This window comes from Aspergillus japonicus, assembly GCF_003184785.1.
Source record: "Aspergillus japonicus CBS 114.51 unplaced genomic scaffold BO86scaffold_20, whole genome shotgun sequence".
In the NCBI taxonomy this organism is placed as follows: Eukaryota; Fungi; Ascomycota; class Eurotiomycetes; order Eurotiales; family Aspergillaceae; genus Aspergillus; species Aspergillus japonicus.
Genome location: NW_020291657.1, coordinates 32,708 through 49,384, shown reverse-complemented (window position 1 = coordinate 49,384; position 16,677 = coordinate 32,708). Strand labels below are relative to the sequence as shown.

The 16,677-nt window shown below is 53.5% G+C and overlaps 5 protein-coding genes across 5 annotated transcripts; 2 read left to right on the top strand and 3 right to left on the bottom strand.

The window, feature by feature from the left end:
- Positions 1-985: 985 nt before the first annotated feature.
- BO86DRAFT_277389 (uncharacterized protein) lies at positions 986-2,572 on the bottom strand (the record flags this gene model as incomplete). Its single annotated transcript, XM_025667282.1, has 5 exons — positions 986-1,552; positions 1,613-1,720; positions 1,774-1,802; positions 1,862-2,462; positions 2,519-2,572. Coding segments are annotated over 5 exons (1,359 nt in total), but the record flags the coding sequence as incomplete, so codon positions are not given.
- A 3,779-nt stretch (positions 2,573-6,351) lies between these two features.
- BO86DRAFT_378754 (putative dihydroxyacetone kinase (DakA)) lies at positions 6,352-8,406 on the top strand (the record flags this gene model as incomplete). Its single annotated transcript, XM_025670641.1, has 4 exons — positions 6,352-6,358; positions 6,517-7,024; positions 7,084-7,709; positions 7,772-8,406. The coding sequence occupies 4 exons, from the start codon at positions 6,352-6,354 to the stop codon at positions 8,404-8,406; spliced, it is 1,776 nt and encodes a 591-aa protein (XP_025528217.1).
- Positions 8,407-9,120: 714 nt separating this feature from the next.
- On the bottom strand, positions 9,121-10,565 carry BO86DRAFT_81418 (small nuclear ribonucleoprotein Sm D2). The gene is made up of 4 exons (XM_025677704.1): positions 10,346-10,565; positions 10,158-10,190; positions 9,602-9,850; positions 9,121-9,498 (listed from the first exon to the last, which is right to left on the bottom strand). The coding sequence occupies exons 1-4, from the start codon at positions 10,366-10,368 to the stop codon at positions 9,456-9,458; spliced, it is 348 nt and encodes a 115-aa protein (XP_025528216.1). The 5' UTR covers positions 10,369-10,565; the 3' UTR covers positions 9,121-9,455.
- Positions 10,566-11,292: 727 nt separating this feature from the next.
- Positions 11,293-14,983, top strand: BO86DRAFT_311858 (putative GATA transcription factor (Ams2); the record flags this gene model as incomplete). Its single annotated transcript, XM_025667925.1, has 4 exons — positions 11,293-11,332; positions 11,402-11,555; positions 11,614-13,577; positions 13,629-14,983. 4 exons carry the CDS (start codon positions 11,293-11,295, stop codon positions 14,981-14,983), a joined length of 3,513 nt encoding a protein of 1,170 aa, XP_025528215.1.
- A 237-nt stretch (positions 14,984-15,220) lies between these two features.
- On the bottom strand, positions 15,221-16,216 carry BO86DRAFT_388806 (putative ssDNA binding protein Ssb3). Its single transcript, XM_025671954.1, has 3 exons — positions 15,818-16,216; positions 15,577-15,631; positions 15,221-15,529 (listed from the first exon to the last, which is right to left on the bottom strand). The coding sequence occupies exons 1-3, from the start codon at positions 16,055-16,057 to the stop codon at positions 15,456-15,458; spliced, it is 369 nt and encodes a 122-aa protein (XP_025528214.1). The 5' UTR covers positions 16,058-16,216; the 3' UTR covers positions 15,221-15,455.
- Positions 16,217-16,677: the final 461 nt, after the last annotated feature.

Below are 16,677 nucleotides of genomic sequence, written 5' to 3'. Positions count from 1 at the left end.
CATGAGACCAGTGGCAACATTGCCGCATGCCATATCAGGGTCTGCGAATCGACCCCCGGCGAAGAATTTAGCCATGTCGGTGGTATAATATTTCCCATATGGATCGGCCGAGGTGTCGAGTGCGTAGTCCGGAAAAGAAGACAGATCACCTGTCTCGAAAACGGCTTGAGCCAGATTGACCAAGCTCGTGTTGTACTGCTGGACCACCACGGAGAGCCGATCTGAGAGAGCAGTGCCCGGCTGGGCTAAGAAAGCATTGCTATCGGCTGGATCGCTGGGACTGTCTAAGACGGAGATCATGCTGAATACTCCGCCCAAAAGCGCTGCAAAAGAACTGGCAAAGGTACTGATTGGGCCGAGACCGCCACTGAGAATAGTGAACCCTGCGGCCATGGCCCCCATGATCTTGACCAGATCTGCTTCGTCGCTCTTAGGTGTTAAATAATCGGCAACAGCATCAACCATATCCTCAATCCCCAGAGACGTAATGAAGCCATCCTCGAATACAGACGTGGACATCTCCCGCAGACATCGCTGGAAGATGGAAAAGGCCCGCTGAGCAAAGAAGTATGGAACTTGGTCGTTTGAAACTGGGCAGGTATCGGGTAGTTTGCAAGCGTTATCATTGGTAATATCTGAACAGCCGGTGACGCCTGCTATGGTGTACTCGTTGAAGTAGGAATCAATGTTTGGAAGCGTGGTAGTCAGGACTGAGGAAAGATTTATTAGACGGCATAAGTGAAAACAGGAGGTGCCTTTACTTACCATGGCTAGTTGATAACGCATGACGCGTCGTCTCGAATTCCAAGGCCAAGCCAGCCTGGCTGACTTCCCATGAAGTGACTGCCGTGTCGGTCAATGTCAACAGACCCTTGCAATCGATGGTGTCATCCGTGGTGGTATTCAGAGGCGTATACCGCAACACAGTCTCTTCGTAAGTGCAACCGCTGCCGCCATCACCCGAGACTAAAGGCAGAATCTGATAGTTGAGGTTGTAGAAACCTTCCGTGCAGCTGGAAGCGGGGCATTTCCCTCCTGATGCTGAATATAAGACCGTTGTACCTGTTTTGGGGGCAAGTACCATGGAGACCGAGTACCCAGCATTGATATTCGGCCCTTGAGCAAAGTTCAGTCCGGCACTTAAGTCGGTCACCACAACTTGGTCATCAGTTGCTGTAGTGATGATGAGCTCTAGGTCGCTAGGAGCGTACCCTCCAACTGTATCATCGAGGACAACGGCCCAGTGCGTGGTTAGCGAAAATGTTTCGTACCCCGCTGGTTTATCCCAAAACGTGTATTCTCCAATCCCTTCGAAAGGGCAGGTATCGTCAAAAGCAAGCGTGTGGTACCAGATGGCCCCCACCGCATCTTCTCCATTCTGAGGCCGCATATCAGATGGACCAGCAGACGCTCTGAATGCTGTGGCGAAAGACTGGATGATAGGCTGGAGGGCATTGTGGGGCCAAATGTCATTGGCGTAGTTGTTGGGTGCCGCATCAGTGTTCTGCTCAGGCCACAGGTTTCCAATATAATGTCCTTCCGGTCCATCATTCTATGCTTGTCAGTGATTCACTTCCTATAGATCTGTGAGGCCTCGAGAAGAGCCACTTACCCAGGTGATATATTCCACAAACTCGAGCGCATCACTCTCGATTTCCAGAATATCATGAAGTCGTTGCATGAAATTTGTCTTTCCTTGGCGATAAACATTGGTCGAGTACTGAAATGCAATCAGCAAGGTACTTAATGACCAGGGAATAGGGGGATGTTCACCGAGTTCTTATACTGCATCAAGCTCAGGGCTATAACCTCATAATTAGCGACTGGAAGCCTCAATCAACGGGAGTGAGGAGAGACCCACGAATCATGTAGGAGGCGCCCTCAGTCTCAGCCGCATCGATAATCACCTGGTCGCGAGCCACTCCTCCAGTGCCTCCGCTCTGGTCGGCGGCGTCTTGACCCAACGCTGGCCATGCGGATTCCCAACTGAACAGCCCGTCGGTGAGGTTTCCCCAGTAATACCACCAGCCAGCGTCACTCGACCAATAACCCTCGGTGTCGCCGAGATCGGGAATCCAATAGACATCATATTTGCCATTGTTCTTCACGGATAACTTGAAGGCGTTCCAAGTGTCCCATGTGCCTCCACCGGAGCTATAAGTACTCACCATGTATTTGTCATTCACCTTGTAGTATGCATCATAACCCATAGCATTGACACACATATCGACATAGCCTGCAGGGCCCTGACCACATGAGGGGCCCCCGGATGCGTACACATCCATACTGATGAAGATACCGAAGTCATAGTGCTGGTTTCTGATATAGTTGTCCATCTCTAGAACAAGATTATTAGCCCAGCTATCCGTTGGGCATTGGACGTTCAGAGCAAATCCATCAAGGCCCATAGCAACGGCATCGTCCACGTCTTGATGAATATGATCGGTTGTGATGTTGCCGACCTAGAATCGTGAGTCTTCTGCTTTGATTGTGTCGATTTGTGGGGTGGTTTGCTCACCATGTAGTGGGCAAAGACTGCACGGCCCGTAGTCGGCACTATATGTGCCGACATTGCCATTAGGCAAAGCAGCCATTCGAAGATTGACATTTTTGCCCTTCGGCTGACCCGGAGGCACAGCATGTTCAGGCTGCTTGTTCTTTCTCGCGGGAAGAGCTACTAGAGCTCGAGAGAAAAAAGATGAGGAAGTTGAGACAGACTCGCGATGAGGCTGATGTTGCAGGACTGATACCTGTAGGAGATCAGGCCTTCCATGCTTTTATATCCATTGCGAGCGAGTGTTGTTCTGGGCATGCCGCCACTTCTGGGACAGGAGCACTGCTAGTCCTTTTGGAGAAGAAGTTGGCGATATACGAAGCTTGGTTAATATGGAGCTGGAAGTCCGGTATAGACAGTTTGCAGCGGACCTGACTAGACCTATTCGGGGCAGCACTTGTCGTCTTAGTGCTAGAACTAGGAGAGCTTCCATCTTAGCTTCTATTCAATCACTTCATTAGGGGACGAAACAAGATTTGTCCAGCGGTCCCCTTTGGCCTTTGGAAACAAAGTACCTCATTTGGAGAAAGTCATTAGTGTCGCTACGGTGGGCGTTAGTAGCATGGCAAACAGTCAATTCCACTTAACCCCTAACCACGGCTGGATATAGCTGACTCATGGCTAACCACACGTGGAATATACAATCTACAACATTCCGATATTAATCTAGATACTATCCTTCCACATGGACCCTTTTCTAAGTGAATCCCTGTGAGAAATGTAAGCTACATCAATACTAACCACAACAGATGCTGTTGAACAACATCATAGTGACACAAATCAAACCATCCTTCCATAAATCCGTCCTACACTTAAGAGTCACCAATATGAAGGGTTCTTATCATTGGCTCTAACCTATATCAAAAGGGGGAGCGAGTTGTAAGTACTACTAGTACTAGCCTACTAAGCTATTGTTCATCGGGCTTATTTCAGGGACCAACAGGGTATAAGGGTTAGTTCGCCCCTCGGTTTCGGCGACGGACCCTCCGCTAGCCTACTACAGAGCGCAGACTTTCGGCTTCGAGGGGCTATTTCAATTCCTTCTCAGGTCTCTCGCGGTAAAATACTACAAAAGTCCTAGTGTCCGCTGACCTGAAGCCCTGCACAATGGCTCGGTCCGCTTAGGGGCCTTCTTGACTGATGGCTAGGTGGTGGGTCGTGGCGTCCAGCCTCGGAGATGAAGGTGAGACCCACCGCGGTCTGCAGAGTGCGGACCCTTTCCCCCTGAGCCTCAACTGACTGCTAATCTAATTAGGCCTAGGTGGTGGGCAGCGTCCGATTGTGATGATAGGACTTAGCGCTTGTAGGTTGGGGGCCTCGCCACGAGCACACTGCTGCAGAGCCTCGAGAGATGGTGCACGGCTGCTGGTGTCTGGCTTCTGGGGATAACGCATTGCTTCTTTAGCATGCATCCTAGGTTATGGCATCTTTGACATATTGGCAGTCCCTCGGAGTATGGTCAAGGTATCGATTTTTTAAGAGTATTCCTTGAATACCTGAAGTTACGCGGATGAGACAAGCACGTTGCAGTCACCTAGGGAGCAAAAAAACAGCAACTTCATCAGCACTAGGTGTGCACAGAGAAAGCCAATTTGTGGCATAGAAAATCAAGTGGTCAAATTAGCCTTTCTCTGTTGGAACATGTGAGATGAATTTGAAAAGCACGATGATAGATATCGGTCCGAAAGTGACTTGGCTTTCGGCGAACAACCACAATAACAACAAATATCTCAGCGAGCATGTGGGGATAATATAACATGGCAACATCGAAAACCGAAAACGACTTGGGAGAAAAAAAAAAAAAAAAAAAAACTCCCCTGGTCAGGTGAGTCGGCAGCGCATCCCGAGGCGAACATCCAGCTCATATAATAGACGTTGTCGCATACATGCACCGCTGCTGCAATAAGCTATCATGAAACAGCACCTAGCCTGGCAGGTGAGCCGAGTGGCCGGAAATGGCAACTCGGAAAGCGGTCCACGGTAACAGAAATTGCCGGCAGGCACGGAGGAGGTTCAAGCTGGAGCTTGAATGCACAGGGTCTAGGCTATGTTTTTGCTCATTTGGAAAGAATTCTTTGTTCACGTGAAAGGCCAGATTATGCATCGACCTTACGGAGTTACGGTGGACATGCAATGATTCTCACTTTCCGAGTGTTAGTACGAATTGAATAGGCAAGAATCGTCCGATTTAGGACGGTGTACGCGCCCCCGCACTATTCCTGGGATTCCCGCTGCATCGATCTGACAGCGGAGCTTTGGAACTATTACTCTTCTGCCGCCCTTCCATTTTTTTTTCAAAGTCCCATGATCGGGTTTCTCCTGCAGGGAAGGGGCTGAAATGTTGATGTCGATGTGGTTACTACTAGTACGTATAGATCTTATGCATACCAGTTGTCCGCAAGATTGTCTCAACTGGCAACAGGTTGCAGAAATATGTGCTGGATTGAGACAACCGGGCATGCTTGACGTGCTTTGCGATGCATTGTGGCTCGAATGATCAATTGTTGCACAACAAACCTGTATCAACTTGCCACGCCATTGCAAGATACGGGGCGGAGTACTCAGTAGAATCCTCCGAGACCAGAAGGATTACGCACCGGTGACATCGACTGGATAAGCCACCAAATGAACTCGCCTTGACGATTAGCCGGTTGTTGAGTCTGTCACGAAAGGTCCCGTGCAGTACGAAGTACTCATAATACTGTACAATCAGTAGGTTAATGCTTCAACCGACTAGCGCATCTGCTGCTCTGCAGGTCCGAACAACTCTTTGAATTCTGCATCCAGACTCGGGTCGACTGTACTGTACTAGGTAGAGGCATGTCGCGGGCAAGATTGGCGGAAGGACCGCGGAATTCCCGCAAAGGGTAAGCCGAAGCGCTTCTGTCAAGGTTCCAGACCCATGGGGTAACGTTGGCGGGGCTGGTACAAGGGGAAAACTACTCCCAATTGCCAGATCCAGAACCCCGGCATACGATCCATTGAACACACAAGTCAAGTCATGCGAAACCACTTGTTCATGTGAGCAGCAAAAAATTGATTGTCCACGGAAGGGGGACAACAATTGGGAGCATTGAGTGGACAGAGTGGGCAAATCGAACTATTGGGGAAACAGGTTACTGCGTCTACTCCTCATACTCCTCATACCACTGCTTCTTACGCCATGTTGAAGTCGCGGTTACTCATACTCGTTCTCTTCGCGACTGGTATTTAGCCCGGCTGTTGCGCCCTCATCCTTGGGCCTATTCCTGGTCCAATCCCTTTTCTTTTGGTTGATTCTCGTGTAATTGTCACTTGGTTGGTCTCTTCAGTTGGCCCAGGTTATCCGTCCAATTGATCCCGAACTGTCTTCCTTCCGCCTCTTGTCAAGTGATTGCAACTGGTGAGTACTGCTAAGCCAGGATCCTCCTCTAGGAGAACATCTCAATGGTTTCTCTTTCCCCAGGCTGACAGCTGCCAGACCCAGTAGAATCGGGCTTCCCCACTTCCCCGCCTCATCCGGCTTGAATTCCGATCCCAACCATTGCGCCTCGCCCAGACTCGCTGTCGTCGTATTGTCGCACAATCGTGACGCTCCATCCTGTGATACTTTCGGTTCGGAAGGAAGAGATCAAGTGATTATTCGCAAAGGCGTCTTAGATCCCCAAGACAGGCTATATATACCAAGAAGACCGTGCGCGAATTCCACCATCCCGCAAACCCCATACTTCGATCGGTTCCACTTGCGAAACGGTTCGTCTCCATACACATTTTAACGTCATACTTAACCGGAGATCGTCCATCAGACCTTCCACAAAATGCAAAGTAGGTTCCACACCCTCATGCGATCTTACATAGTCCTGTGGAAACTCGGTAGCCTGGCTGGTTTGCTAGGAGCCCCCATGCAGGCCCAAAAACCTGTCCCATGGTCAATCCAGAAAGTCTACATTAGATTGTTCCATCCACTAACGCCGGCCCGTTAGCCAAACACTTCTTCTCCGATCCCACCCATTTGGTCCAGACCGCTCTGCACTCCCTCACCCTCACAAACCCATCGGTAGCATTCGACCCCGAGAACAAAATTATCTTCCGTCGCCCCAATGTGAATTCAAAGCCCAAGGTCGCCATTATATCGGGTGGTGGTTCTGGCCATGAGCCTGCTTTCGCAGGCTTCGTCGGGAAGGGGTTCCTTGATGCTTCCGCAGCCGGTACGATCTTCGCTTCGCCCTCGGCGGAGCAGATCCGCAAAGCCGTCATGGAATGCGTCAACAGCGACCAGGGTGTGCTCATCATCCCCATGAACTACACGGGCGACGTACTCAACTTCGGTATGGCCACGGAGAAGTCGCGGGCTGCTGGCATCAAGACTGAGTTCTTCGCTATCAATGACGATGTCGGTGTGGGCAAGAAGAAGGGAGGCAAGGTCGGCCGTCGTGGTATCGGCGGCGGTGTTCTCATTCTGAAGGCTGTCGGTGCTTTGGCTGAAGCAGGGTTAGTTTTACGCCTTCAACGCGACAGGTCCTTGCGCAGTGGAACTAACTTCAGCATAGTGGCTCATTGGAAGAAGTGTATCACCTGGCCCAGCTAGCGAACAATAACCTCGTATCGGTGGGGTCTTCGCTCGAACACGTTCATGTTCCTGGCCGGGGTGTCCCCGAAGACACAATCCCGGAAGGCGAAGTCGAGGTCGGAATGGGCATTCACAATGAGCCAGGATCCCACCGGGTGAAGGCGAATCTGGTTGAGCTGGTCGCCAACATGCTTCTCCAGCTTCTGGACCACAATGATCCCGACCGCGCTTGGGTCACTCGCAAACCTGAGGATGACTTTGTGTTGTTAATCAACAACTTGGGTGGCGTTAGCACATTGGAACTTTCCGGCATCACGGACGAGGTCTACCGTCAACTCGACAGAGATTACGACGTTCAGCCGATCCGAGTCATCCAAGGGACCTTCCTCACCAGCCTCAACGGGCTGGGCTTCAGCATCTCCTTGCTGAAGCTGGTAGATACGGGGCTGGGCCCCGGCCGGTCCTTCCTTGACCTCCTCGATGCACCTGCGGAAGCTGTCGGTTGGTCGGCCCCCATCAGCCGGGAGACATGGAAGCATCGCACCGATGCTCCTGTGAAGATCAAGAGGACTGCGTTGGCGGAGGACAACCCAAGCAACGTGAAGTGTAAGTGGCCCAGCCGATATCTTGTTCCCTGCACCGTCCTCAACATCACTAACACCGGACAGTGGACGTCAACATCCTGAAGAAGGTCCTCAGCAGCGCTCTCAAGCGCGTCATTGCCGCCGAGCCCGAGACCACGCGCTTCGACACCATCGTCGGCGACGGCGACTGTGGCGTCGGCCTGAAGCGAGGCGCCGAAGCCGTGACGGCTCTCCTGGAGAGCGCCTCATCCAACCTGACCGACGACGTGGTCCACGCCGTCAACCGCATCGTCAGCGTCGTCGAGAACACCATGGACGGCACCTCCGGCGCCATCTACGCCATCTTCCTTAACGCGCTCGCTCACGGCCTCCGCGAACAAGACCAGGGCACCGCCACCCCGGCCACGGTGGACGTGTGGGCCGCAGCGTTGAACTACTCGCTCTCCGCGCTCTCGAAGTACACCCCGGCGCAACCGGGCGACCGCACTCTGCTTGACGCCCTGGTACCCTTCTGCAAGACCCTGCAGGAGAGCAAGGATGTCCACGCCGCGGCGAAGGCGGCGCAAGAGGGGACCGACTCCACCAAGCACATGAAGGCCAGCCTGGGACGCAGCGTGTACGTCGGCGGCGAGGATGAGTGGGTGGGCAAGATCCCCGACCCCGGTGCTTATGGGCTCAGTGAGTTCTTGAACGGACTGGCGGAGGCCCTTGGAGTTTAGTAGCTAGGGCTAAGGCAGGGATGTTGGGGGGTTTCATCGTACATATACTTTGGAGCGTTCGAAGTTCTAATTCTTAATACAAATAATGACCATGATACGAGGTTGCTGTGCTCAACACCTTAAAAGAACATCCCCACATGGGATAAAGCTACTAGCGCATCGTAACCCAAACCCGGCGTTCGGACGAATACAGAAAAGTCTTTCCATTCTACTCGCAGAAGGTCTATTAGGAGAACACCGTTGGCTAGGCTCGAGTGACAGTAAGAATAAAGGGCGTGTAGCAAAAACCCAATACTTCAGAAACGAATCCTCGTTACACTGTTTACTAAAAGGGGAGGGGAGAGAGGTCCGCCTGAAGTAACTTGAGGGGTAGATCTATTATCTCCTGTTTTTGTATTAGGCATCAGGTGAATGGCACCCTACATAGCTAGCATCACAGCAATGGGCTCAATCAGGGTGACAGAACCATCCTGACCGTCCAACTGCCGAGTCAGCAGAATGAATCACGAGAAGCTTTCTCTTTACCGTTCTTTCATTCCTTTTTTCTAACTTTTTTTTTTCCAAAACCACAGAAGTACCGAAGAACGCCATATCTGTCGCGCCACAACGAGAAATAGCAAAGGAGGGAGAAAGGACATCAGATCATAGATATCAAAAGAAGTATGTAAGAGAGGGCCAGACAGGCAAATGACAGTCCATTGAAAAAAAAAAAACAGAAATCTCCCGGGTTTGGGGGGGTAGGAAGGGTGGCTGGACCCCCTTCCCCCAACCCATGGAACCCCAATATGACCCTGAGAGGAGTCCTTTTCATCTTTCGAGCAAGCCAAACGAACACCAGGGTATCAAATGAGAAAGTCATGGCCCCACTCCGACTTTTCCCCATGGCATTTGCCGAAAACGCTCAAATCAACGATAGCCTTTCATCTGGGCATTTTTTAGACAAAGATCCTCGGAGGAAGAGAGCCACGACTTCTTTTGACCTCCCCCGGACGCCGAGATTTAGGGGAGCATGTCACGCGGAAGGTACATGGCGAGGTTGAGAAGCTTGCTCAGCTCAGCAGGACGAGGATGACGGAGTCACCACGCAGGAACCTGCACAAATTGATGGGTCAGTAAAGAGACGGGTTCAAGTAGGGCGAAGGGTCTTTTTCGGCGACTCCTCGGTAAAAATCGGTAAAAAAGCGCGGGCACGTACATCTTGCTGATGAACCGGTCCTTGTTGACACCCTTGCCCTTGCCGCCCTTAGGCTTCTCCGTCCACATCTCCTTAACGTTCTCGAGGACCATGTTGCAGTGGCGGTCGAAGGCCTTGACGCGCGCCAGCAGCTTGCGGTTGTTCCGGCACGAAATCAGCACTTGGGTGTGTGTGCGCGTGGCGGTCTGGAGGAGCGAGAGGGGGCCCGCGGTGAGCTCGTGTTCCTCGACGAGGGAGACCTCATATTCACTATTGGAGGGTTGGGGTTAGTGTGATGCGGATGGGGATGGGGGATCGTAGACAATGTAGGCCGTGATGGGGCATGGTGATGACGAAAGGAAGGATGGAGATAGGCGCGGGGTAGGGACAATGCCCAATGAGTGGCAGCAGCATTCAAGTGGCATCATCCTGTCGCCGACACCAGAAACGTCGGGGCTCGGTGGTCGTCATCATGTGACGACGCGGATTGGGGAGAGTCCCAGAGCTTTTGAGGGAGGGGGATAGTTCCAGGTGCTGGGTTGAATAGGGTGATAAGGTACGAAGAGCACAAACGTACGTGAGCTCGCTCTTGGGCTTGTTGAGCAGGTCCCTGTTGGATTGGAAAATGGTTGGTTAGCCTGAGGTCCGACCAGTTGCGCGGTTGCGGTTGCGGTTTATTTCATCTCATGGAAGGATGGAATGAGCTAGAGCTGACTCATCTAAACAGGAAGACAGGAAGAACCAGAGAGGGGTAAGTAAACGTACTGGATCTTAGGATCGGTCGACATTATGGGTAGTGATGGTAGTGGGTGGGATGGGGGTAGGAAAAAGGTATAAGTATCAGGGAGTTGGCAGCTTCTCTCTCGACCGTCGGCTTCTCTCGAACTTCCAACTTCCAGTCTCTCTTCAGGTTAGACTGGGATTGTCCAGGTCCGCCGCAGCTTCGGTCATTTCACGTCACGTGAAACGCGTGTTTGCCGTGTTTGCCGTGTTTGTCCGCTAGTGTTTCCCGAGGTCGCGATTGGCTGCGTCACGTCGCGTCGGACAGACACGCTTCTAGACGTGAGGGCGGATCGTCCAAGCTTCAAACCACCACTTCCACTTCCACTTCCACTTCCACTTCCTCCACTTCGTTCAAATGCAAGGCGTTCTGCTCTTCTTATCCTGCTTTCCACACGCACACACACTTACACCCTCTCTCTCCTTCTTCTTATTAACCCTCACTTCCCCTTCAATCCATCTCAGCAGATTGTCTAGCTGTTGAAGAGGAAGCAGAGGAGAGAGAAGAAAAAAAAATAAAAACAAGGGGTTTCTGTTTCCTGCAAAAACTCTCCTTTTCGAGCTTTTCCCCTTGCAACCCATGCCTCGAGTTTAACGGCCTCCCCTCCTTTTACGATTCAGTGTCCCGCGTTAGCATTCCTTCAGGGCCTTCCCCGCGACCTGCCGTGCATACATTCCAGTGCATTCTCCCGGTCGACACACTGGCCTATCAGACGATTCTGAGTGGTCAATCCGACACGATCAATCTTCCTTGCTTCAAGTTCGACACCGACCATTGAAGCCCGTTCTCTCGACTGTCATTTCGCTCGACTCGACCTTCGTTCTCACTAAGCTCGGTGCATCCTACAACAATCCAGTCCTCGCCAACCACTCATTTACACCAACTCTTGGTTCCTGCTTCTGCTTATGGTCAATTCGCTAGCACTGGTGGCATGGAATCCCAGGACGGAATTTCCGTCCGGCCTATGAGGCGTAAGTCTATTCCTTCAATTGCTACCTGACCCCTCACAATCACCTACTCACCGAAATCACCCTTTTTAGTGAAGGTGCTCTATACGTTCGACGAGTCCAGCAAGACCAATTGCTTGGCCCGGTGGCCCCATCTCCTCGACATCCAGACCGCCGCCCTCGACGAGAAGCTGCAGATCGGTGTCATCGAGCTGAAAACATGCATCCAGGCCATTGTTTCGGCAAGGTGAGTGCTAAGGATGGAGCTGGATACCTGGTTTTTGTACTCATTTTCATCGTCACAGCCCGGAACTGGTTGCCAAGCTCGGACAGGACTACACCGTCTACGCCTACGATTACTCCGAGTATGAGACGCCTCTGGTCGGACAGGGAATGCTGTCGTGGGTGCTTGCGTCGGCTTCTCCCACTCCCGACGCCCCCGCCCATCAGTCGAAAACCATGGTTACCGGTCGAGTGTGCAAGAACGTTCTGGGTCTATTTTCCAAGGGTGCTCAGGAGACGTTGGAGGTGAAATTGCGGTTGGTGCCGGTCCCCACCGTCCTGCAGAGCGAGTATCTCGAGAGCATGCAGAAGTACCGGGAATTGAGCAACGTCATTCCTCACGAATTCGACGCCCAGGCTTGGACGAGTTTTGTGCGGCAAAACCCGGGTTTGGTGTCTCCCCGCGAGCAGCAGCCGGACCCCATAGCATCACCAGTGGATCATGCCGGAATTGAGAGGTTCCACCAATTGCTCAGTGAAGGGTCGACGCCAAGGGAGCTACCATCAATGGCTGGAAATGCGTCGATACGCTCGGCTTCCCCCGCGCAGTCGGCGCTCGGCCCCGTGAGCAGAATCCCCACTCCCGCGCAGCAACACGAGCATACACAGCAACTTCAGCACCAGCAAGACCGTTTACACAACGATGCCATCCGGCCCGGCTCCAGTGCTTCGATGCGTGACTCGGATCTCCCCGCTCACTCGAGATACCCCCCCAGTCGTCGAGGCTCCATTCAATCAGGCTACGGCAGTGGCGACGAGTCTTCGGAACAACAACCCCGCAAACGGGCCAAACTGTACCGGGCAGAGTGGCCTGGAAAGTCCGACTTGAATATCGAGAGACAACCCAGCTCTCTGCGGGTCGCCGCCAGCACCGCAGCCTCTGTTCGAATCCATCGCCCTACTCCGGTCAACCCCGCCATTGCTGCTGCTCAGAACTCGAATGAAGAGCCCGTTCGCCCCCCCACCCCAATCTCTAACTCACATGATATCGCTCGTCGCGCACGGCCTCCTCCCAGCTTGCTCCGCGAGTCATCCCTTCACACGCCCTACACCTCTCCGTATCCTATGAGCGATGATCACCCCACCGGCGATAACCAGTCTCCTGAGTCGCGCTACCAGGGCCTCTTCGAGCCTTCGTTCAGTATGCCATCGTCGCCTCCCGTTCTCGACTGCGGGTTTCCAGGCCGCTCCAGCCCTGTCCTTCCGCCCATGGCCGATTCGGGCTTCATGAGTGGTGGTATGGATGAGCTGCTGGATGAAGAAATCGGCACCCCTCTGAACGATTCAACTGGCGCAGGCAGAGAGAAGCGGTTTGTCCGTCCTGCTGCACATGCCAGCTCGCCTATCACCGCGCCCGCCAACATGGAGAACTTCCCGGCCAGCGACGCTCCAGACCAATCTGGAAAGGAAAGAACACCCGCTCCAATCCGCGCACCAGCCAGCAACGCCGGCTCGAGGCCGTCTTCTCGAGCTAGTATGAGACAAGCTCCTAAGCCGCTTGCACCTGCACCCATGTCGCAGAGTGAGCTCGAGCAGCTGATCAGCGCCATTCCCGCCAGCGATCCAATCCTGCCTTCTCATGTCAACACGCACAACTCCCAGGCCTGGGCCGGACCGATGAGTGACTACAATGGTGCTGAGACCCCGGCCCCGCAGCCTGTACTCGAGGATGGCAAAATCCGCAGTGGCACAGGCGCTCGCCGGTTGCGACAGGTTCAAGCACGTCTCGATCGGTGCATCCGTAGCGGTCAGGTCCCACCTTACTGCGAAAATTGCGGTGCCATCGAAACCCCCACCTGGCGCAGAGCGTGGTCGAAAGAGTTCGAAGGCAACGAAGACGACGCTAATAAACTCACGGAGGATCCTACCATGTTGTTCTGGCAGGCTGTTGAACGTGACGATCAAGAAAAGGTCACCAAGTTCAAGGTCTACAAGAAGAGCCTAGCCGACACCGACAACGACTTTGTTCAGGTTCTTCTTTGCAACCGTAAGTGATACCTGCCTAATTTCTGCCTTGTTTGTACTAACTTTCAGGAAGCCTGTGGTCTTTGGCTGCACAAGTTCAAGTGCATGCGCCCGGAAAATAAATGGAATAAGACCGCCAGCAACAAGAGAAAGCGTCCTCCAAGGAACCGCAAGGGAGGCGGCCCGCTCTCGACCAACAACAACAACAACCCTGCAACGAGACACCGTGCCCGGGCCGAGTCCTCCAAAGCGGAAGAATCGTCTCCTGGAGCGTCTGATGCCTCTTCCCCTGCGGTGGACGATGCCACTCCCCGTGGCGATAATGACAGCAACGAGGCTGGGAACAACAACGAGCAGGATCATGCCGGGACCCAGGAGCAGCCTGCCAAGCGGCGCCGTGCCAACAGCCTGGAGCCGCGCAAGTCGAACGACACCGCGGCCAGTCGCTGGCAGGAGCAAGACCCGGTGGCTGCTCTCCGCGACGCGATCCAGTCTAGTCCTGCGAGAAACGTGGTGGGGCGCAATGCTCCGGCGGCAGGCGAGAATGCTCTTACTCCCAAGTCAGTGAGAAGAGTGCTTTTTCCTAACTCCCAGAATGAAAGTGGACCGTTGAGAGCATTGGGTGACTCAAGCGTCAACAGCCCACGCCGCAGCCCCCGCAGTTCCCGGGCGGCCGAAAAGCAGGCTGACGATAAAGAGAACCAGACGGCGACCAATCTGGACGCACTCTTTGAGAGCCCGAGTTTCGGATTCGACCTGCCCGTGAGCCCGACCCCTCGGCGACGCAATCAGCGGTCGGGTCTGTTGAGCGAGAAGCGCCTTTCCTTGCCGTGCATCTCCCCTTCAGCGAAGGCACGGAGAGGAGTCGCTGCGGATACGTCCCCTACCAGACTCACTGCGCAAAGACTTCAGCGCATCCAGAGCAGCCCTGGCCCCATGCCGCGTCAGCACAAGACCCCGAAGCAGGCTCGATCGACCTTGAGTGACCTTCAGCTGCCTGTCAACGCTTTCGGCGGTTTCGGGGGGATGGACAGCATGATCGTTGACATCTTCTCCGACGCGCCTTCGGCCGCAGCCACGGACGCACTGTTCGGAATTGATAAGTGTGCTGCGGGCAACAGCTGGCCTGACTGGATTCCGTCCGATTATGTTTCTCCCACTGGATCCGAGGGCGAGGCGGGCAACGGAGACTCGGGAGCGAGTGGGGACGACCCGCGGGATCTGCTCAACGCGCTCATGGCCGACCCGGAGCTCCAAAAGACCAACCAGTTTGATATCTTCAATTATGTTGAAACGAACGTGCTCGACTCCGGATTCTTCAGCTCCGACGCCATCAATCCTGAGACAGTGCCGGCACTGGGTGTCAAAGACAAGGCTGCGGAGTCCGGCACTGGGCACGAGGCACAGCCGAGTGCCAATGATGTGTGATGATTTTCTCTACTTATTTGATGAGACGCGACATTCGTTCGGTTTCCCTTTTGTGATGTGTTTAGCGATGGCGTTCGGTGGATGCATATGATCGAGTGCATTGTTTGGCTTTGTTTTGTGGGTTCGTTCTTGGACGGATCCTTGTTTTGTATGTCTGTTATGGAAGGGATGGCAGGATTGGGATGGATAGGATAGGATTAAGATACCACAGTAGATACCAGGTTTCGACCACAACAATGAAATAATCAATTGAGTCAATTGCTTTTAATATGTGAATATACACATCTGACCAGAGCAGGCTTACTTACACCTACTACCCTCCTTCCACCTGAATACACACAACCATAACATTTAATTCATTAAACAACAACGTCAGCCACATACACTCTCCCTCCCATCCGCAAACTGCAACCGGGGTATATCACACCATCCTTATTCTCATCCTCATCACCAGCCCGCCACCTTTACCGCACTACTCATTCGAATCATAGAAGATCGACTTGAGCTTATGCGTGGCGTTGACGACCTGCTCATAGATCTTGTAATCTGGGAACGATCAGCCCACGCCGCCCATCACCAGGAAAGACACATACCACAATCCGCCGGATCGCCCAGATCCGTGCTGCCGAGCAACCGGATCCCAATGCCCTGCATCGGAAACAGTTAGCATAAATCTCCCCAGTATCAACCCCCAACCTTCAACCGTCAGGTATCACCCCAACCCAATCCCATCCAAACCACAATGATAAGAGCCTAGCAAGCCCAACCCAGTTATCACCCAAAGAGATGACACGGGGGAAAGGGAAAAAAAAAAAAAGAAAAAGAAACACGCACCCCCTCATTCAAATCCGTCACCTTCCCGATGACCTCGACCAGCTTGCCCATCTGCAGATGCGAGTCGGGCTTGAGGACGATGGTGACGTCGCCGGCGCCGCCGCAGGTGAGGGTGGCGGTGTCGCCGCGCAGGGCGGAGACGGTGCCCAGGATGCGGACGGTGTGTTTGCTGGTGGTCGAGGAGGAGGGGTGGAAGGCGTGCAGGTGGGCGGGGAGGACGCGGGGGGTTTGGAGGGACATTTTTGGGAGGTGAGGTGAGGTGAGGTTTCCTGGCGTGTCTGTCGTATTTCGAATCGATGGGGATGTTGGGGCGGGGGAAGGGAGGGGTGGGTTGTTTCGGGAGGGTGGTGTGTGGAGGGTATGCGTTGTTGTGATGTGTTGGAGGGTGGATTGAGGTGAGGCTATAGTCAACTAGTTGGCTTGGTAGGTGTTGGTTGATTGACGGTCGCCGTCGCGCCGCGCGTGACGCGAAGGCACGTGATGCACCACAGCTTACCTTCCCACTTCCACGCACACCGCTTGGAAAGAAAAACCTGGTTGAGCCTGGGGCTGCGGGCTGCCTGTATGCCTGGATGCCTTAGGGCGTAAGGCTACTAACTTAACTTTACTGGCTGGACTTGACTTTACACTACTAGGAAGTAGTAGCTTACCACTGCAGCTACAGTACACTACCAACCACAACCCACACTCTCTACACCCGATACATCCAAACCTCCACCCACACATCCACCCACACACCACACACACCCCCAAACCGCCCAAAGCCTAAGCTACAGACAAAGGCAACGCAACATGCCGCCCCCCCTCCCCTCCCACCACCGCGGCATGACCGCCAACCCGCAACGACCAAGCCGCTACCG